At 43.4% G+C, this 21,588-nt stretch overlaps 1 protein-coding gene across 1 annotated transcript in view; it reads left to right on the top strand.

The window, feature by feature from the left end:
• Positions 1 to 21,588, top strand: part of kif19 (kinesin family member 19) — a 119,014-nt gene that overhangs the window by 78,523 nt on the left and 18,903 nt on the right. Inside the window, exons 5-16 of the mRNA XM_034194719.1 lie at positions 1,558 to 1,694; positions 8,087 to 8,212; positions 8,292 to 8,486; positions 12,056 to 12,202; positions 12,298 to 12,420; positions 12,995 to 13,151; positions 13,275 to 13,449; positions 16,933 to 17,131; positions 17,236 to 17,506; positions 17,609 to 17,733; positions 18,660 to 18,823; positions 18,929 to 19,034. Of these exons, the coding sequence (XP_034050610.1) occupies positions 1,558 to 1,694; positions 8,087 to 8,212; positions 8,292 to 8,486; positions 12,056 to 12,202; positions 12,298 to 12,420; positions 12,995 to 13,151; positions 13,275 to 13,449; positions 16,933 to 17,131; positions 17,236 to 17,506; positions 17,609 to 17,733; positions 18,660 to 18,823; positions 18,929 to 19,034 (1,925 nt within the window). The remainder of the gene's footprint in view (positions 1 to 1,557; positions 1,695 to 8,086; positions 8,213 to 8,291; positions 8,487 to 12,055; positions 12,203 to 12,297; positions 12,421 to 12,994; positions 13,152 to 13,274; positions 13,450 to 16,932; positions 17,132 to 17,235; positions 17,507 to 17,608; positions 17,734 to 18,659; positions 18,824 to 18,928; positions 19,035 to 21,588) is intronic.

Raw genomic sequence — 21,588 nt, 5'->3', positions numbered from 1 at the left:
AACGTAAACTTGTGCATTTATTGATGATGTAATGACAGCCATCTCCCCAGTGCCTTTACCTGACATGCAGCCCCATATCATCAATGACTGTGGAAATGTACATGTTCTCTTCAGGCAGTCATCTTTATAAATCTCATTGGAATGGCACCAAACAAAAGTTCCAGCATCATCACCTTGCCCAATGCAGATTCGAGATTCATCACTGAATATGACTTTCATCTAGTCATCCACAGTCCATGATTTCTTTTCCTTAGCCCATTGTAACCTTGTTTTTTTTTCTGTTTAGGTGTTAATGATGGCTTTCGTTTAGCTTTGCTGTATGTAAATCCCATTTCCTTTAGGTGGTTTCTTACAGTTCGGTCACAGACGTTGACTCCAGTTTCCTCCCATTCGTTCCTTATTTGTTTTGTTGTGCATTTTCGATTTTTGAGACATATTGCTTTAAGTTTTCTGTCTTGACGCTTTGATTTCTTCCTTGGTCTACCAGTATGTTTGCCTTTAACAACCTTCCCATGTTGTTTGTATTTGGTCCAGAGTTTAGACACAGCTGACTGTGAACAACCAGCATCTTTTGCAACATTGCGTGATGATTTACCCTCTTTTAAGAGTTTGATAATCCTCTCCTTTGTTTCAATTGACATCTCTCGTGTTGAAGCCATGATTCATGTCAGTCCACTTGGTGCAACAGCTCTCCAAGGTGTGATCACTCCTTTTTAGATGCAGACTAACAAGCAGATCTGATTTGATGCAGGTGTTAGTTTTGGGGATGAAAATTTACAGGGTGATTCCATAATTTATTCTTCAGAATTGAGTGAGTCCATATTTTTTTCCCTCTGCTTGGTCTAAAAAAGTAACCATTACTGACTGCCACAATTATTTTTCCTGATTTCTTATAGTGTTTCTTAAAGCCAGAAAGTTGCCATTTGAAATGACTTTAGTTTTGTGTCATGTCTGTGATCTGTTTTTTTCTACAAAATTAAACAACTGAATGAACATCCTCCAAGGCCGGTGATTCCATAATTATTGCCAGGGGTTATTTATATTTATATATATATATATATATATATATATATATATATATGGATAATGGGGTTTTAGCAGCCTCGTAAGCACCACGCACATGCCTATAAAATTCTCATTAGTTGTCGTAACTCTTACACAAACTGCCCCATGCTGTTGTTGCTAAATTTTGAACATCTTGAAATTAGCGCCACGCTCAGAGCCTCATTAACTGAAGATAATACCTCTCAGAGCCACCATTCTCCCACGATAGATGAATAAACCCTCTCATAGTAAAAAACCATGCTGTGGCTTATTATTCGAGCTTCATTATTTGGTGGGACCAGGGCTTTACTTACTGTTGTTCTTACCTGAGCCTTGCTGTCTTCCTTGTTGTGATTCTAGCTGTTCAACATTATAATAGAAATGCCCTTTGATGGCAAACATGAACTTAGCTTGAAGATTTAGAAGGAGCTTTTTGTCTCATTACTAATGAATAAATACAGCAAATGGCAATTATTATTGAACCAAAAGTATTGCATTTGGTTTCTCTTTCAGGTTGTGGGAAAACATACACCATGTTGGGAACAGACAAGGAGCCTGGCATCTACGTGCGAACGTTGAACGACCTGTTCCGTGCAATTGAAGAAACCAGTGATGACATGCAGTACAGTGTCTCCATGTCTTATCTGGAGGTCAGAACACATCTCACACACTTTACTTAAGCCTCAGTCACACAGAGACAAGGCTGTCTGTGATTTAATAGAGTTGCTGACAGTCTTGCAGTCAGATATGAGAATCTTTTATGAAAAGCACTGATGCACACGTGCACAATGGTAGCAACGTTGTTGTGGTACAGCCATGTGTATACGGCATGACGTTATAAGACTGTCATCCTTTTTGTAGTCACTTCTGCAGGAGCTGTCCACGGTGCTGAACCGTGGTGCTTTTTGTCAATGAGAAAGGACAGCGTGCGCGTTATAATTGTGTGTATAGGACACGTTATGCAAACACCCGGACACACACCCCAACACAGTTTTTCCAAGATGCACCCCAACATATTTGTCTCACAGACACATCTGACCACCCCCAGCGTGTTACTCCCCCAGCGACTGGTTTGTTTGACTATGGTGAGCGCTCTGAGCCGTGGCCGTGGCTGTAGTCGTAGCCGGGCTGCTGGCATGTGTCCGTCTGTTCTGACCAAGTGAGGAAATGATAAAAAACAGCCGAGCCCAGTTTCTTGTGCAGTGATGGCTCATTAGCTGCTGATTAAAAGGATGTTTTATGTTTAAGCTTCCTAATTAACAAATATTCAAAAGGAGTGTGTCTGAAGCGGCCACTTGAAGTCTGAACACAAACAACACAAGTCCATTGACTAAACGTCATTGTCACGTAGAGCTGAAACAACTAATCGAGTTAATCGATTAAAATCGATTATTAAAATAGTTGTCAACTACAGGAGTGGTGGCCAAGTGGTTAATGCACTTGGTTTCAGTGCAGAAGGTTCCGGGTTCAAATCCCACCCCTGCCACATTTCTCCATGTAATGTGGAGTTGCGTCAGGAAGGGCATCCAGCGTAAAACCTGTGCCAATTCAACATGCAGATTCACCTTGGATTTGCTGTGGTGACCCCAAGTGTAAACAAGGGAGCAGCCGAAGGGACTGACTTACTATTTAAATAGTTGTCAACTAATTTAGTCATTGATTAGTTGCTAAATAACTTTGTTTTACTGCAAATGTTTTGTTTCTTCCATATAGCCAACCGAGCTTTGCTTTGAATCTTGAACCAATGAAGGAGTGCTTTGAGCTACTGCTTCATTGGTTTCATTTGTTTTATTTTGCTTTATCTTAATTTTTCCCCACGAAAACCCTAAAGAGCATATGTCTGTGAGGAATATTTACTTTTTTATGTTCAACTGACCTTTTATGGTCTTCTGAAACAGTTGATAGATGTATTTTATGCTAACGCTGATGCTAATGCGTTAGTATGTCTATGGCGTTTTCAGTGTTAAAGTTAGCATTAAGCTGCTGGCATTTCAGCATGTTTGTGCATGTTTTATGTATAATAATTAATGGCTCAGCGTTTGTTGTCATAAAAGAATCAAATGTATTACAAATTATAATATTTTTAATTTATTGTGTTTATATATTAATAATAATAGCAATAATAATAATAGTAATAATAACTAATAATGCTACAATACCAGTAGAGAAGCTTGAATCTTCGACTGGACTGGGTTGCTTGACGCGAGGACGTTTCGCTTCAAATCATAGAAGCTTCCTCAGCTAAAATTCTTGCTCTGGTCGTCTGCCTTCTGTCTTGACTCTTGTAGAGAAGAATAAACAGAAGCCACAAAAGCTGGAGTTTTAAACCTAACCAGACCGCTCCTACCGAGAGGCAGACTGCTATAGGCTAGTGAATAAACAATAGCTCTAATTAGCACCTATTGTGCTCTAGTTAGCACCCTCCTAATGACAGGGCAGCTGTCCCTCCTAATGATGGGATGGACGCCTCTCCTGACGGCTCCCCTGACGACTCTCCTGATGATGTGAATGACTCATTGCCATGAACAAAAGACGGAAACTGCTTTGACCTGAGTACTCCATTGTAAACAAGAGACAAAGCGTGTCTCAGACTCCCTCCCCGGTTAAGGCTGGGTTTCAACTGTTTCACATAAAATGCCTCCTACACTCCTCTCTCAAACCATTTCCTTTTCTCTGGCTAAGATTTTTAACTTCCTTGTCCTCAAACATGTGATTAGTGTCTTTAAGGTGGAGATGAACTGCAGACTGAGGTCCACTTGTGCCCTCTCTGTAGTGCTGGTATAGCCTTTTGTGTAACGGCTGCTTAGTCTCACCTATGTAGTGTTCGTTACAGTTTTCCTGACATCTAGTAGAATACACTACATTGCTCTGTTTGTAACTAGGGATCCTGTCCTTAGGGTGAACTAATTTCTGTCTCAAGGTGTTAACAGTTTTAAAGTAAACTGGGATTTTGTACTGTCTGAAGATCCTCTCTAGTTTTCCCCTACTCCTGCTAAATAAGGGAGAGACACTCCTCTTCTTCTTGGCTCCGTCTCCTGTCTGTCTTGTCTCTTTGTTCTTTGAGACTTTTGCACTTTATCCAGGGACCATCGTGGGTAACCACATACTGTGAGGGCTTTCCGGACATGTTGTTGCTCTTTAGCCCTTCCCTCTGTAGTTGTGGGCACCTGTAGGGCTCTGTGTTAAAGAGTCCTGATCACCCTGAGCTTGTGTTCAAGGGGGTGGTTTGAACCAAAGAGCAGATATTGGTTAGTGTGAGTGGGTTTTCTGTAAACCCCTGTCTGGAGCTGCCTGTTCTCTCCAATCGTAACATCACAGTCCAAGAAGGCTAAATGGTTGTTTCTGGCATCCTCACGTGTGAACTTGATATTGGAGTCCACCGAGTTGATGTGCTCTGTAAAGGCCTCCACTTCCTGTTGCTTGATTTTAACCCATGTGTCATCGACATATCTGAACCAGTGACTGGGAGCGATGCCCATGAATGACTCCAAGGCTCTCTTCTCCACTGGCTCCATGTACAGATTGGCCACAATGGGGGATACCAGAGACCCCATCACACAACCATGGATCTGCCTGTAGTAATTCCCCCTAAAGAGGAAATACGTGGTGTTGAGACAGATCTTCAAGAGATGGCAGATGTGGTCTGGTGTAAGTTTGGTCCTTTCAAGTAGAGGTGCATCCTCCAACAGCCTCTGCCTCACAGCTGTGATGGCCTCCGCAGTGGGGATGCAGGTGAACAACGATGTTACATCAAATGACACCATATTTTCATCTGTCTACAGCTGAAGGTCCTTGATCTTGATCACAAAATCTTGTGTGTTCTCCACATGGTGATCTGAGTTACCCACTAGAGGAGCCAAAATCCACTTGAGGTGCTTGGCCAAATTGTACGTGATGGAATCAGTGCTACATACAATAGGCCTGAGTGGCACGTCCTGTTTGTGGATTTTGGGCAGTCCATAGATGCATGGAGTGGTGTCCCCAGGGTACAGTCTGTAGTATGCCTGACTGTCGATGAGTCCCTCTTTCTCCAGGTTTTGGAGGTAGTTAATGATTTTCTTCTTATAGCCGCTTGTGGGGTCTCTCTTCAGATGCGCTTATGTATTGGAGTCACTGAGCAAGTTGTTGATCTTGGCCTCGTAGTCCGATGTGTTCAGGACCACCGTGCATCTGCCAGCAGACAAAGGCAGATGGCTCCTCTAGTGGGTAACTGAGACCACCATATGCTGAATATGCGCATCCAGGTATTGTGCACCTTTTTTTCTGTTAAACAATCAGGAATTACCTCAGGTTGTATTAATGTTATATGAATGCAAACGTCTATGTACAAAGGGCTGCTTATGTCCTCACATAGAGATATGCTAAAAAGACACATTTGACAAACAAACTTTCCATCTTTCGCTCACCAACATTTTTGCACGCCATACGGTCACGCCTCACTGTGCAATTCAGTACTTAATACATAACAGCAATCAAATTTAGCACTGAGATAATATTGTTAAAAACTCCATCACTCCTGCCTTAAAGGATGCTTAATGTCGCAATGTTTTCCTTACGGATTTGTCATCATGCCACGACAGAACAGGTAAGTGAGTGGGTTAAAGCAAAGGTGGCCAATGTCTGAACCACATAATATGGTCAGTTGGTTCACCGAGCACATCAAAAAGAGGTAAATCCAGCCTACAGAGATCTGGTGTGTCCTCGGTTTGTGCACCTCGGACAGCAGTGCAGTACGGAGCCATTCATAGATCTACAAAATTTGCCACATCCATGTTGGCTTCGTTTATCAGCACAGGAGGTTGGGGCTTGGTCTTTTCAGAGTTTTTCCTCAGAATTATTGTAATCATTCTTATTTTCACATCCAGCTGCCAGTGCACAGTATGTTCTGTTCATGTGAATTTCAAAATAATGAAAACAGCACTGAAAATGAAGGCTTCATTTTATATTTGCAATGAAAAATGTAGTTGTGATGTATTATCTTCTGGAAGGCAAATATGAAGAACATGCAGCGTACAAGTAAAGAACGAGTCAGACTCATCAGCAGGAGGTCACAAAAATGCAAGAAAAAAAGGTTAGATAACAAGAAAGACAAAGGGAAAGAAATAAGCATCGACAGGAATAAATTTTATGAAAAGAACATTCAGCCTTCAGCACAAAAATGGAAACCAGCACACTAGGGTACAATCACTGAGAGGAAAGTTTATAGCGGATGTTAAAATTACACAGAGTATTTCTGCTCCACACACTATCATTATGTTTGGTGATTGACATTGTTATTGAAGCGCCGCTTTTTAGCAGCACTCGAGGGTAGGCAGATGTGGAAATTTTCAAATTAAAATGCCAATCAGAAATTGTGGATGTTCCCTGATGTGTATTGAACTGTTCAATTTATGAGTCTTGACTAAAAGCTGCTGTGTGACGTGCATGTTTGCAGTTTCCAAGGAGCAATCTGTCGCGCTGCTGCGCAACCACAAGCCAGTTAAAATGGCGTTTTACAGCTGGTGTGATGTATGCATCCTTTTCTCTTTTCAGTCATCCCCTCCTTTTCGTAATGTATAAAGTGCGCATAAACATATACTGGAGCAAATACACACACTGTGCAATTCTGCAAACTTGCTAACCCTAACCCTAATTAATGACACGAAAAATCTTTTATTTTCCCCAAACTTCCTTAACAACAAAAACACTTTTAGAATAAATACCCAACTGTCAGGAGTTTTTTCTGCTGCTGGGTTCTACTTTAGCAAAAAAATAAATAAATAAATAAAAATGTTCCCAGTCACTATCACTTTTCAGAATGTTACTTCCTATGTGCAGCTTTTATGTGGATATTTGATGCCTTTTTCCTCGCAATTTGTTAAAGAATCATCAATTTCACTGTCCGATCACTGTTCCAACCAAAGTTACAGTTTCTGCAAAACAAACAAAACATAACTGTTTTAACTCTTAAAGCTACTGTGTGTAAGAATTAGTGTCACCTAGAAGTGACGTTGCAGATTCCAGTACGCCTTTGCCGGTCACAATTTTGTTTCCCTTCACGTTTATGCTTCTTTGATGACTGGAGTGTTGTTCTTTGACGAGGAGTGTTTTGCATTGTGAGGCAGGATCAGCTATGACATTTTGGTCATTGGGCACGTTTCTCTATACATAATCCAGTGTGGCGGTATCTGAGGGCTGAACACCCCAGTAGCTGGAGAAGGCCAAGGGAATGCCTACGATTCTCCTGGCTGAGATGTGAGGATGAGAAGGTTGTCTGCTTGAGTGGTTGCTAAGGCGGTTCCATTGTCGTGGATGCAGCGAATTGCAGCATTGGTGCCCGCTCCCAGGTTTGAATTGACTTGGCTTGACAACTGGGATTTACACTCCCTTGCCATCTCTTGGGGTAAACAAGATTCAAGATTCAAACAACTTTATTGATCCCTAAAAGGGCCAACTCATATCACACCCAATCCACAATTATTACTAGTTCAGCATAATAATGGCACGCATCAGAATTAAAACACCGCACATATACATTTGATTGTTTATGTACGTTAAACTTTAAGACATTCCGTCATCCGAATTGAGACAGTGTGAGTGTGGGGTGGCTGCAGCAGTCTCCCGCACAGCCGCGAGCTTGCAGGAGAGCTGCAGTGAAGAGGAGTGGCGGGGGGATGGGGTGGTGTTGGTGGTGGTGATGGTGGGGTGGGGGGCAGGAGAAGTGCGCGTAGTCAGGGGTGTACCCCGCCTCTCGCCTATTGATGGGTGGGATAGACTCCAGCCCCCATTACCCCTAACGGGTTCAGAAAATGTATGGATGGTTCTGCAGTATAGCAATTGACTAGTTTAATTCCAGTATTTTGTCACAAAAGATTTACTGGGAACACTATATAATACATGCAACTGAGTCATATTGCAGAGCAGATGTGTTCTGCATTTTGTTCCTGAGTGGTGCTGATTTATCATGTTTCCTAATTTTTTTTTTTTTTTTTTGTGGCAGGTGGACAGTGTTGCTGTGATCAGCAGATAACATGCATTTTGTTTTGCTTGCATGTGACCTTAGATCTACAATGAGATGATCCGTGACCTGCTGAACCCCTCCTCTGGTATTTTGGACTTGAGAGAAGACAGTAAGGGAATGATTCAGGTAGCTGGCATCACCGAAGTGTCGACCATCAACGCCCAAGAGGTGAGGTACATTAATGACATCAAAACGTGCAGATTTCAATCAGCACATGCACTGATGCATTCTACATGTATGTTGCCAGATTATGGAACTGCTGGTGAAAGGTAACAAGCAGCGCACACAGGAGCCCACAGCAGCTAATAAGACGTCGTCCCGCTCCCACGCTGTGCTACAGGTGGCCATCAGGCAGCAGAGTCGCTGCCGAGATGTCCTGCAGGAGGTCCGTTTTGCACGCCTCTTCATGATCGACCTCGCCGGCTCTGAACGAGCAGCACAGGTGTGATTATGTCCAGAATCTGGAGGTGGATTGTGCAGTAATTAGTAGCTGCCTGTGTGGCATTTGGATATCTGAAAGCAACATTTATGCCAAACTCTGTTCAAGTCGAAAGATTTGGCTGCTCTTCCTTTCAATCTCTCACCCGTACAGACAGACTGCACAGAATAAGGATCCATTTTTCACGCACATTGGACACAGTGTGGGCTCTAAGTGTAGTCAGCTCGCCAGGGAAGCTTGGCACTGTTTCCTGACAACAGTCTAGAGGATTGAGGGTCCTATAAACTTCAGGAGACTTGAATAAAAGCCTCTTTATATGTGACATTACGGCTCAGTATGTAGTTTATGGATGTGGAGTAATACAACAGCTCGATGGCAAATGGGCTTTTTTAATCACCTACAGTGCAACAAGATGCTCAACAGCATCACAAAATGCACTCTCGTGAGTTACATTCTCAACATACAAAGGCAATGCAAATAAAATGTTTAGCAGAAACTTCACATATTCTTTTAACAAGAGCACAGGAGTTATCATACTTTTGTGTTTCTGCTTTTTTATTGTTAATGCAGAGTCTACTTTAGTGTGCCATTTTCTATTTGAGGTTTGAGTGACAGTTGATTAAGCCCCAGTCAGAGAGAGAGAGAGCAAGAGATAGACAGAGAGAGAGAGAGAGCGCACGAGAGACAGCAAGAGACAGACAGAGATACAGAGTGAGAGACAAACAAAGAGAGAGCATGCTGTCTAGCCCTGCGCGGGACTAAATTCTTCATCCCACTCCCGCCTGCTTCCGCTGAAATTCTGACCATTTCGGCCTGCACCAGCAGCATGTGTGTTACAGTCCCACCTGCTCCCACAGTGGGTGTGTCCAGTCCCACCTGCACCTGTGAGAGAGCACACAATAATAGAGATGTGTTGATTTTGTGTATTCCGCCGTCCCGTGGGAGAAAACACGTCATTTAGGCTATTAGTAAAGAAATTCATGGGATTGTTTGTTTTGTTAAATCCCTGGCCTGTATGTCTTTTGACACACTGATCAGGAATAGCATTACTATTTGGTTGTTTTCAGTTTAAAGACAGTTTCATGTGACACTTCAGTTACTGCATACCCATATAAGGGCGTGCAGTAACTCGCTGCACTGTAGCACAGAGAGACACAGACTCACTGCGCTGTGTCTGCGTCGCTCTCTTTGCTCCTGTAATGTCCACTGCTCCTGTTAAATTATTTAAGATGAAAGTAGCGTGTGGACATGCATACTTTGCACTCTTCTCCTTTGTTGACTGAGTCATCTTGTCACTTTTGTTCCCGCAGTGTTTATTTTTAGCCACCCACATCGAAGTTCGAAGTTCTCCCGCAAGATTTGCGTTGGGTCCCGCGGGACCCAATCCCAATGCAGCCCTCTACTGTCTGTTTCTTTCAGACATGGAGCTGGACTCATGTACCCTGTCAGTCATTTCTCTGCTTGCTTTACTTTTGACGAATCAGAACACCAGAATGAACAGCCAGACAACAGTAGGAAAAATAAATAACACGGAGAGGACAAGCGGCAAAACGGAAAAAAAAACAAAACAAACAAAAAAACACACACACACAAGCAGCAGCAAAGTTCTCTGCCTGATATCCACTTAAAATTTTGAACATGCCAAAACTTTCAGATGGATGTGGTTGGACATCAGCTGACAAGGTGTACATTTTGCGGATGGGAAAATTACTTTTGTTGGACAGAAACAAACACGAAGGTCTAGAATCAGTTCCTCATACATTTCCTTAGTGTGACTGGGGCTTTAATCTTAAAAAAGGTATTGAACAGATGGTAGGAGGCAGTGCCATCTGCTGGACAAGAATGGAAACATAACTGCTGTGACAGCAGTAACACCGAGGGCCTGATTTACTAAGATCACTTATGACGAGGGCGTCCACGCTTTTCCATATTGGGTTGGAGAACGTTTTGCAGGTGACTTACTCAGAATAACTGCACACGATAACAGGTGGTAACATGATGTAGACAGCAGGAAAATGAGGATTTGCGTTTGTTAATGACCGTCAGCACAAAAATAAACTCAGTCAACCACTTGCAGCTGTCCACCTTTTGCTCTGTTATGCACAAACTCTGCCACATAATTGAACGTGTTCACATGCTGGCTGGTGAGTAATTATGTTGCGTTCTGCAGGTGGAATGCACAGAGAACTGTGCACAGAGATGATTGTTCTTTGTGTTCTCATGCATGCGTTTCTGTGTGTTGGGGACAAAATTAATTAAATTTGTTTGCAGGTTTTTTCGTTATGTGCACTGGAAACTATAACATGGTTCACGTTAGAGAAACACATTTTTATACCAGTTTTCATGAAATTTATTGCAGTTTGCGGTCAGCACAGAGAAGTGCAGAAAACTATGGTCCACCTGTTATGCATTTATTTGATCTTAACAAAACAAGCACAACATAAACTTCTCTTTATACTTTTTAAATATGCCTAACATTTACAATGAATGATTTGTAAAAAAATTTTTTTAGTCTATGAGGAGACAGCACCATCTTGGCTGCTGAAAGAGCAGTCTGTCATGTACAATAACTTAACATTCCTGTTTTATACATGCAATATACAGGTGCAACCAGAACCTGTTATATGTCATTTTCATCTTGATAAATCTCACTGCATGTCACCTATTTCTATGTTCAACACTCAAGTCGACACACAATTGCATATGCATAATGGAAAACAAATGTACAATTGTGTTAGCTATCGCATTGCAAGCATGAAGTCCTCAGTGTGCACTTTAGTAAATCAGCCCCAAAGAGTGGGAAAGTTGAAATCACTTTTAAGTCACTGTCCACATTCTTGTTATGTAAGTATAATTCATAGTGTTCAGTGTTCGCAGTCACTGCCTTAAATGTTTACAGTCACTTTTTAAGCTGTGGTTTATAAGATGTCTTGTTTTTTTTTCTTGTGGTGTACAGTAGCTCTGCAGGAGCACCCCCAATTTTGTTGTACCCCCCCCACCCACCCCGTACACTGACAATAAAGACTATTCTATTCTGTTCTGTTCTAGTCTATTCTATTCTATTCTAGGTAGAGTAGCTCAGTGGAATAAGTGGTTGGACTACCAGTATGCAGACTTGGGTTAGATTTGTGTGTCCTTACACAAGACACTTCAATTTTCTCAATATATAAATAGAATTGTAAATGAATTTTTCTGTACATTTGATATATTTCACAACTGCTCCGTTGTCAAACTCATATAGTCGGTTAGTGACAAAAGCAGAGGAAAGTTTTCAGAGTTATCCTGATATTAAAAAGTATTATATAAGTAATTTTATCATTGCATTGTTTACCAGACCAATATAGAATGAGAGACATGATATACGAGTGTGTGTGTGTGTGTGTGTGTGTGTGTGTGTGTGTGTGTGTGTGTGTGTGTGTGTGTGTGTGTGTGTGTGTGTGTGTGTGTGTGTGTGTGTACGTGTACTCATAGATATTCAGATCAGCTAAATTAGCTGCTGTGGTCCAATTCTTTCAGCAGTGATTCAGTAATGAAATATGCTGCATTAATAATCTCGTTTGTTTTTGTCTCAGACTCAGAACAGGGGTCAGCGTTTGAAAGAAGGGGCTCACATCAACCGTTCCCTCCTTGCATTGGGCAACTGTATTAATGCCCTGAGTGATAAAAATGGCAACAAATACGTCAACTATCGTGACAGCAAGTTGACCCGCCTACTGAAGGTACAACATTTTCCAGATTTGTGTTTTAAGACTCATTTCGCATACCTATTATAGTTTGATTTTTCCTCTCTCTTCCTCTTGTGTTTGATTGACAGGACTCTTTAGGTGGGAACAGCCGTACGGTCATGATAGCCCACATTAGCCCCGCCTCTGTGGCTTTTGAGGAGTCTCGTAACACACTAACTTACGCCGACCGTGCCAAAAGCATCCGCACACGGGTAAGTTCAGAACAGGCGGTATCTCTGTGAAATTATATTTTGGCCATAATATGGATATATCAAGCTGTAATTTGAGAAATGTGTGTGTATGTGTGTGTGTGTGTGTGTGTGTTCCACTACTTCTTTGAGGTGCTTGGACCAGTTTCCAACAAACTTGCTGTGTGCATGTAGGTTGACCCTAGCATTGTCCTTTAAGGGTTTGTTTTGGCGTAGATCTTTGATAGACCTTTGGCAGTTTTGCCAAAGGTCATCATTGGACTCAGAGTCAGGCTTGCTTCTGTTTGCTGGCCTGCTCCTCCCTGGTCCTTGTGCTGATTTTTACCAAACTTGGTATGTCAATAAAGGTTGGTCTTGAAATTGCCATTGCAAAATTCATTTTGGCAAAGGTCAAGGAAATTGATTTTCAACCACATTTGAACCAGATGTGGCACACAATTTGGTCGTTTCCAAAATTACCCTTGGCAAGGTCAGCCAGATTCAGTCATATGGGTGAAGGTCAAGATCATTGGGGTGAAATGCCATATTGCTGTCAAATATACTTTGAGGTACATTTTCCCCCTGTGCTTTTCTTTAGGTGAAGAAGAACCTCCTAAATGTGTCATACCACATTGCTCAGTACACTAACATCATCTCAGACTTGCGCTGTGAAATCCAGCGTTTGAAAAAGAAGATCTCAGATCAAGCAAGCCGCCAACTCAGTTCAGACAAGGCTGATATCCGCCACGTCCAGGGTAATGAGCATCCTGCCTACTTCAGACAAGAGGGCAAAAGTGTCAAATCTACATAATGATGAATTTGTCCAGTCTTGTTGGAATGTGTGAATGGTGGCGAAGCTGACGGATTTTCTCTCTTAGCTGAGGTTCAGGCTCATTCCAGCCAGCAAAGCCAAGCTGAGATGGATAAGCTGAGGGAGCAGCTCCTCGATGCCTTCCGCCAACAGATGGAAATCAGGAAGAGCTTGATGGAGCTGGAAAACAACAAAATGGAGATCCAGTCAGACACCTCCAAAAACCTGCTGACCATTGCAGAGTCAGTTTAAGTTTAATTTTTTTTAATCCTCCCACATTTGATAGTAGATAACATATTTATTGAACTGAACCTCCTCAGGGAGCAAGTTTAAAACTGATCACTTTGATTGGTTTGCCTGTCTGTAAGATGGGATAACTACATTTTCCAGTGTATATCACTCTTCTTTTTACTAGTTTAGGAGGTCCTGCAACATTTATGCCCATGCAACTTGTATACGGAAAATCATTCATTTGTTAATAATAATAATAAAACTCCCTCTGAGGAAGAAACCTCAAGCAGACCAGACTCAAAGGGGTGACCCTTTGCTTGGGCCATGCTACAGACACAAATTACAAAACAATTTACAAAACAAATATACAGGAAATGTTGCTGGTGCACAGGACAGGAGGGTTTCAGAAACAGACACCACACCCATCTCTGGATGGAGCCCGACCTCAAACAGAGAGGAAAAAACAATCAAGCATCAGAAAGACAACAAATACAGTATAATTTGTCAGCATTAAGCAACAAGAAAAACAAAAGAAATACTAACGTGATCACCAGCCACTAGCCATAAGTTTGACTAAAAGACACAGACTTTAGATAAAGTTGAGGCAGCGCCACGCTCTGTTTCCTAATAAAATGAATTGAAAGAGTAAAAAACATAGTAACATTCTATGCCATTATGCTAGGCATACAAAAGGTAAAATATGTGTGTTTTAAGTTTGGACGTGAAAGTCTGAATCTGCCTGTTTTATTGATGCAGGGAGATCATTCCACAGAAGTCCCTAACAGATAAATAAAGTTATTTTTATTTTTTAATTTTTTTTTGAGAACAGGGGCATGATAAGAGAAAGCTCTGTGACCCACAGACTTTTTATTCACCCTAGGGACACAAAGTAGTCCCGTACCCTGAGAACGCACAGCCAAGGCCGGTACGTAGGGTTTAATTAGGTCAGCTCGAGGTGCCAGTCCGTGAACAGTTTTATAGGTTAGTAGCAGAACCTTAAAATCTGATCTCACAGGTACAGGAAGCCAGTGAAGGGATTCCAAAATGGGCGTAATGTGGTCAAACTTTCTGTTTCATCTTTTTTAGTGAAAGCGGACCTTTGTCAGCAGAGGGTTTTTTTGTGTGTTTTTGATGTCCAGGGATGCTTTGGTTTTTGATTACTTATCTTTCCCCAATCCCCCCCAATTTAGTTGTACTGCTTAATGTGTTTTCTTTTGCACATTTTCACCTTTTCTTTGCCTTTAACCAAAATTAATATCAGTACCTACATATTTGTTTGATAAGATTACTAACCACAAGCACCGTAATCATATTCATATTCTTGGCTTTCCTCATCCTAACGAACCTGATTTTAAAGCTACAACCCCAAACAGACCCAGTAATTTCCAAACATAGAAGATACATCCCACTTTAGATATACAGAAGAGTTAAATTAAGTAAAATTATTTATTACCGAAGGCCAAAATATGACCATCAGGTATTGTGAAGACTGCGTCCATCTGTCCGTCTGTCTTTCCTTAGCATAAGTCCAGTCATATTACTGTCAGGGCCTTCAAAGTCACTGGGAGCATTCTTGGGACACAGACCTTGAACAAGTTCAAAGATGGCTAAGCTTAACCTATTCTAAGGGTCAGAAGGTCACATTGTTCTGCACACTCTGCCAGTGAGTACACGCTCATATGGCCAAAGATATTTTAGCATTGTGTTGTATTTATATCATTTTTTTATATGGCTCATCAATTAAACTTAGTCCAGAACTACAGTAAAACGTAGGCCCAGAGTAATAGTGATTTAAACATTTCAGTTGATAAAATTATTATTATTACAGTATTATTGTTATTATAAGTTGTAGTAGTATGAAAATCTTTTCAAAAGTGGACCTTTAATCAAGGGGTGTTGTGAAGGTCACCCACCCCACAACAACCTCTTTCCATCTGGATTCGTCTCTGAGCAGGAACAATCAGGAATTTGTATATTTATGTAGAAAGCGCTACCTGATTGAGAGGTAATGAGGTTTTATGAGCATATTTTATGTCATGCTAGTCTCAGGAAGAGATTTTAGGCATATTTTGGAGGAAAAATGCGTGACTGTTTACTGTTAATCTGAATCTGGGTTTTTAGCAGACTTTGAAAGAAAAGAAAAGTTTAAAAATATGTTTGTAAAACTCTGCTCTGTACGCTGTGTTGCTGCAGCGCTGTGACACAAACATACCACAGGCTTATGGAGTTAAAATTGTCTCAATATTTGTACATGCACACAGGGTGATCTACAAATAATCATTGATTTGCAAATGTGTTCAGATATCCACAAATGCAAATTTCATATTTGTAACTTGTAAATTGGTCTTTGCAAATAATGCTGTATTTGCAAATATAAAACTTAATTTGTAAAGAAAAAAAATTTGTATTTTGGTGAAACTATATGCTCCCGGATGACTCTTTCTTTCTCTCATTCGGGAGCATATAGTTTCAGTTTGCCACGTCAATGAATGGAACCACACTGCCATCTAGTGGATATCCAGTGTGCATGAGTGTTTATTTGTAAATCAGTCGGCATTTGTTTGTGGATCTGTGTTTGCGAAAAGAATGTCTCAAAATGACGTCGCAGAGGAAAGCGATGAATGCGTGTAATTGGTGAACCACAAATGCTGAAACTCAATTCACAAATACAATTTCTAGTTTTACAAATGTATTTTTTTTTTTTACAAATTAAGTTTTATATTTGCAAATACAACATTATTTGCAAAGACCAATTTACAAGTTACAAATATGAAATCTGCATTTGTGGATATCTGAACACATTTGCAAATCAATGATTATTTGTAGATCACCCTGTGTGCATTTACAAATATTAATGAGACAATTTTAACTCTATACAGGCTGCATCAGGTCAGCTCAGCACAAATGCTGTCTTTCGGCACCCCAATTGATGGAAACCCGTCATAGCGATGGAAAACTTTAATCCCTGTATGTTGTTCAGTGCACATTTATTCATTCATCTTGTTTATTTTGGAATAAAAAGCCCTTATGTTAAGTGACAGCACATGCTGTGGTGTGCACATGTGCTACTGAGTTCCTATCTGTTGTTTAGCTCGACCCCATGGACATGCGGCTTTAAAAAGTGACTTCCACAGTGAAAAAATGTGCAACTTGTACTACTGTGTTACTTATATACTGTATGTTTTTACCTTTTCGAGAGGCACTTTTTGACAGGTGCAACTTATACTCCAGAAAATATGGCAATTCTTCATTCAACACTCAAACCATTGTCATAATACAGTTATCATAGTACTGTCAACCATTACCATCGAAAATATTAATTTCTTTTTTCTTTCATTAATTTCATTAATTTCTTTTTTTTTCAGTCAGCAATTTATAACTGCAGCCTTTAAAAATGTCTTAATTTTCAAAAAGCCAAAGATGAAAATCAGTAATTAGAATTTTGTTGTAAATAACAAGTTTGCATAATTTATTCATTTTTTTGAATATCTTAGCTGGGAGCAGGAGCGGAACAGGCGCAGGAGGAAGTGGCGTGCAGAAAGGAGGAAGGAATGTTTGCATAAGGATGAGAGTGAAAAGGATTCGGACTCCCCAGAGTCTCCACCGGACAACACGGAGACGCAGGAAGTGGCCACAGCTCGAGAAAACCTTGTCACGCTCATGGCTGAACAGAAGAAGATCCACAAACAGAAGGTGAAATATATGTTTGCGTCCCTTGTAGCCACAGGCTTTGGTCGTAAATGTCCAAACATTTTTATCTGTAGATTTTATTCTGAACTATTCTGTTTGCTTCCAAGACTGTTCTCGAGTGCAGGTTTCTGGAGCTGAGGGACCAGGCGCGGCATCTGGAGGAGCTGCTGCCTCGGAGGGTGAGCTCAGAGGAGCAACGTGAAGTTCTGGGTCTCCTCTGCAAAGTCCACGAGCTGGAGATCGAGAACGCAGAGATGCAGTCGCACGCGCTGCTCAAGGACAATGTCATTCGGCATAAAAACTTTGTGGTACAGCGTTTTGAGCAGCACAGACATCTGTGTGACGAAATCATACAGCAGCAGAGACGGTTCATTGACGGTGGGTCCATCAGAATTTACTCTCTATGGTTCTCCTGATAAGATATTTATTGTAGGTGGTTAATTGAGGTACAGTTGTGAGTTACTGAAATGTATGTTCCAGACCACAGTCTGCTGGTCCCACCACATCTCCAGGAGTTGTATGATGTGTACATGAGGGAGTTGGACGAGCGAAAACTGGACAGAGTCATGGCCCTGGACAAGGTGACCATCAGATGCACCACCAAGGTAGCCCCAGCATGGCCATACTCAACCACAACCACATGCTGCTATCAAAGGAATAACCAAACTAAAAATAACCATTAATTGGTGCTGTCATTAAATTGATAAAAGTATTTGAAAGCTGTATAACTTGTATATATTTGGATGCAGAATGTATGAAATATAAAGACAAGATGCTCGGTTGCTGGAGCATATTGTCATATATCGAGACGTAGTTGGACACAGTGACAAAAGTATTTATATTTTTGTCTCTGTGCACCATCACAGATCAGGTCAGTTCTGGGAGCCACATCCATCACACTCTGACACCGTTGTGGGTCCTGGATAGCAACCATCCAAGCAGACAACAGGTCCATCTCAGTCCCGTCCTCTCTTGGCCATGTAGTGCATTTTTCTGGGCATGATTCAGCCAACAGGTGCCTCAGGTTTGAGGATCCCAGCAGCTGGAGAAGGCCAAGAGGAAGCTGATATTCTATCTTACTGTGGTAAATAGATGGTTACTTTAAAGAGGTGGAGATGGACCTGCCTGAATGGTTGCCATCCAGGATCAGATTCAGTGATGTGATGAATGCGGCCATGCACAGCACCAGGACATAATTCCAGACTTGACTTGACTTGAGAGAAGAAGACTGAAGAACGAGAATGAACAAAAACCTGTCTGCCGTTGATGACGAAACTAAAGGAGATAAACATTTTCATATAGATCACTACCTAAATTTACTCAACTCTTCTTTGGCCATTTAATCCAAAACCACTTCTTGAGTTTTGGCATTCAGAAACAAGCATCGTTGATCACATGACTCCCCTCTCTGGCAGACGTTATAAATAATGATTGGATTGGTGGGTTTTGATATATCCAGAAAATTAAAGAGATTATCCCCTACAGCTGTCTGATTTAATCTCGTCCCTCCCTCTCCATTTCATGTTTCTAGGAGGGTTCTCTACCAAAGATCACCCTGCCTGGTCAGGGCCGGGACAGCATGCAGGATTTGGACTCTGACCAGGAGAGTATACGCAACGTGTGCATTGATACCAGAAGAGGCCCACCCAGAACCCGTAGACACACGCTGCCTCCCATTCTGCCTGAGCCAGAGTTGTAAGACAACTTTGATCATACAGTCGCAGCTTTGGTTCATAATATTTTAATTCCCATTAAAAAATTGTAATGTTCATTGTTGTGTTATTTTCCCCTCCATATCAGGGACAGTAACAGAGTTTTTAAAAGCAGCCCTCATGCCAGGAAGATGAAATACTCCAATACCATGACCCCGCCTCCCATCCATATCAACGGGAAGGGAAACAGAGAGGTGAGAACTGCTCTCATGAACATAAACGTGGTAACAAGGGTACTGATGAGGCTCCTTAATCAGGAGAGGTAAGGGAGGTGTGCACAGTGGACCATCATCAGTCCAGCAATATCCAATAGGTCCATCTCAATGCACTTATTTGATGTTTCCTTCGTCCTCCATCCCTGAGTGACAGGAAATCAGCCGAAACCTCCATCTCAGGGATGATCTGGTTTCTCTATTTGTGCTTGGAGAATGGTGGATGGAGGAGACATAACACCATTTTGGAGTAGACATCAAGACCTCCCCCTCTAGCTGCCACCTTATTGTAGTGGGGGAGTTTGCGTACCTGGATGGTCCTAGGAGCTATGTTGTCGGGGGCTTTGTGCTCCCTGTAGGGTCTCCCAAGGCAAACAGGTCCTAGGTGACGGGTCAGACTGAGGGCAGTTCAGAACCTCCATGACCAGTAAAAAATCAAGGACCGAGACGTCGCCCGGTATGGCGGAGCCGGGGCCCCACCCTGGAGCCAGGCCTGGGGTTGGGGCTCGCACGTGAGTGCCTGGTGGTCGGGCCTTAGCCCATGGGGCCCGGGCTCAGTCCGAAAGAGTGACGTGGGCCCGCCCTCCTGTGGGTTCACCACCTGCAGAGGGGGCCATGGGGTCGGGTGCAGAGAGGATTGGGTCGTGGTCGAGGGCGGGTGGCCTGGTGGCCTGGTCCATGCTCACAGCCCCTGGCTGTTGGGACGTGGAATGTCACCTTGCTGGGGGGGAAGGAGCCTGAGCTTGTGCGGGAGGTTCAGAGATACCGACAAGAGATAGTCAGTCTCACCTCCACGCACAGCTTGGGCTCTGGTACCCAGCTCCTGGAGAGGGGCTGGACGCTTCATTTTTCTGCCGTTGCCCACGAGGAGAGGCGGAGAGCTGGGGTCGCATTGCTTATTGCTCCCCAGCTCAGTCGCCATGTGTTGGAGTTCACTCCGGTGAACGAGAGGGTCGCGTCCCTACGCCTTTGGGTGGTGCACAGGTCTCTCACCGTTGTCTCGGCCTACGGGCCGAGGAGCAGTGCAGAGTACCCAACCTTCCTGGAGTCCCTGGGAGGGGTACTAGATAGCGCTCCGACTGGGGACTCCATTGTTCTCCTGGGGGATTTCAATGCCCACGTGGGCGGTGACAGTGAGACCTGGATGGGGGTGATCGGGAAGCACGGCCTCCCCGATCTGAACCCGAGTGGTGTTCAGTTGTTGGACTTCTGTGCTAGTCACAGTTTGTCCATCACGAACACCATGTTCGAGCACAACGGTGTCCATAAGTGCACGTGGCACCAGGACACCCTGAGCTAGAGGTCGATGATCGACTTTGTAGTCGTATCATCTGACCTTCGGCCACGTGTCTCGGACACTCGAGTAAAGAGAGGGGCTGAGCTGTCGACCGCTCACCACCTGGTGGTGAGTTGGATCCGCTGGGAGGGGAGGAAGCCGGTCAGACCTGGCAGGCCCAAACGTATCGTGAGGGTCTGCTGGGAATGACTGGCGGAACCCTCTGTCAGCGAGGTCTTCAACTCCCACCTCTGGGAGAGCTCCCAGATCCCGGGGGAGGTTGGAGACATGGAGTCCGAGTGGACCATGTACTCCACCTCCACTGTCGATGTGGCCGCTCGTAGTTGTGGTCACAAGGTCTCTGGTGCCTGTCGCGGCGGAAATCCCCGAATCCGGTGGTGGACACCGGAAGTAAGGGATGCCATCAAGCTGAAGAAGGAGTCCTACTTATCTTTGTTGGTAGGTGGGACCCCAGAGGCAGCTGACAGGTACCAGCAGGCCAAGTGTGCCGCAGCCCGTGCGGTTGCAGAGGCAAAAACTCGGGTCTGGGAGGAGTTCGGGGAGGCCATGGAGGAGGACTATCGGCTGGCCTCGAAGAGATTCTGGCAAACTGTCCGACGGCTCTCCACCAGCACTGTTTACGGTGCGGGTGGGACGCTGTTGACCCTGACTGGGGATGTTGTTGGGCGGTGGAAGGAGTACTTCGAGGATCTCCTCAATCCCATCGTCACGTCTTCCGAAGAGGAAGCAGAGACTGGGGACTCAGAGGCGGACTCATCCATTACCCAGGCCGAAGTCACTGAGGTGGTTAGAAAGCGCCTCGGTGGCAAGGCTCCTAGGGTGGATGAAATCCGTCCTGAGTACCTTAAGCCTCTGGATGTTGTGGGACTGTCTTGGCTGACACGCCTCTGCAACATCGCGTGTCGATCGGGGACAGTGCCTCTGGATTGGCAGACCGGGGTGGTGGTCCCTATGTTTAAGAAGGGGGACCGGAGGGTGTGTCCCAACTATAGGAGGATCACACTCCTCAGCCTCCCCGGTAAGGTCTATTCCGGAGTACTGGAGAGGAGAATTCGACCGATGGTTGAACCTCGGATTCAGTAGGAGCAGTGTGGTTTTCGTCCTGGTCGCGGCACACTGGACCAGCTCTACACGCTCTATCGTGTGCTCGAGGGTTCATGGGAGTTCACCCAACCAGTCCACATGTGTTTTGTGGATCTGGAGAAGGCGTTCGACCGTATCCCTCGGGGCACCCTGTGG

Source organism: Thalassophryne amazonica, chromosome 18 (genome assembly GCF_902500255.1).
Source record: "Thalassophryne amazonica chromosome 18, fThaAma1.1, whole genome shotgun sequence".
Classification (NCBI taxonomy): Eukaryota; Metazoa; Chordata; class Actinopteri; order Batrachoidiformes; family Batrachoididae; genus Thalassophryne; species Thalassophryne amazonica.
Note: the sequence above shows the minus strand (reverse complement) of the source record. Positions and strands in the feature narration are given on the sequence as shown.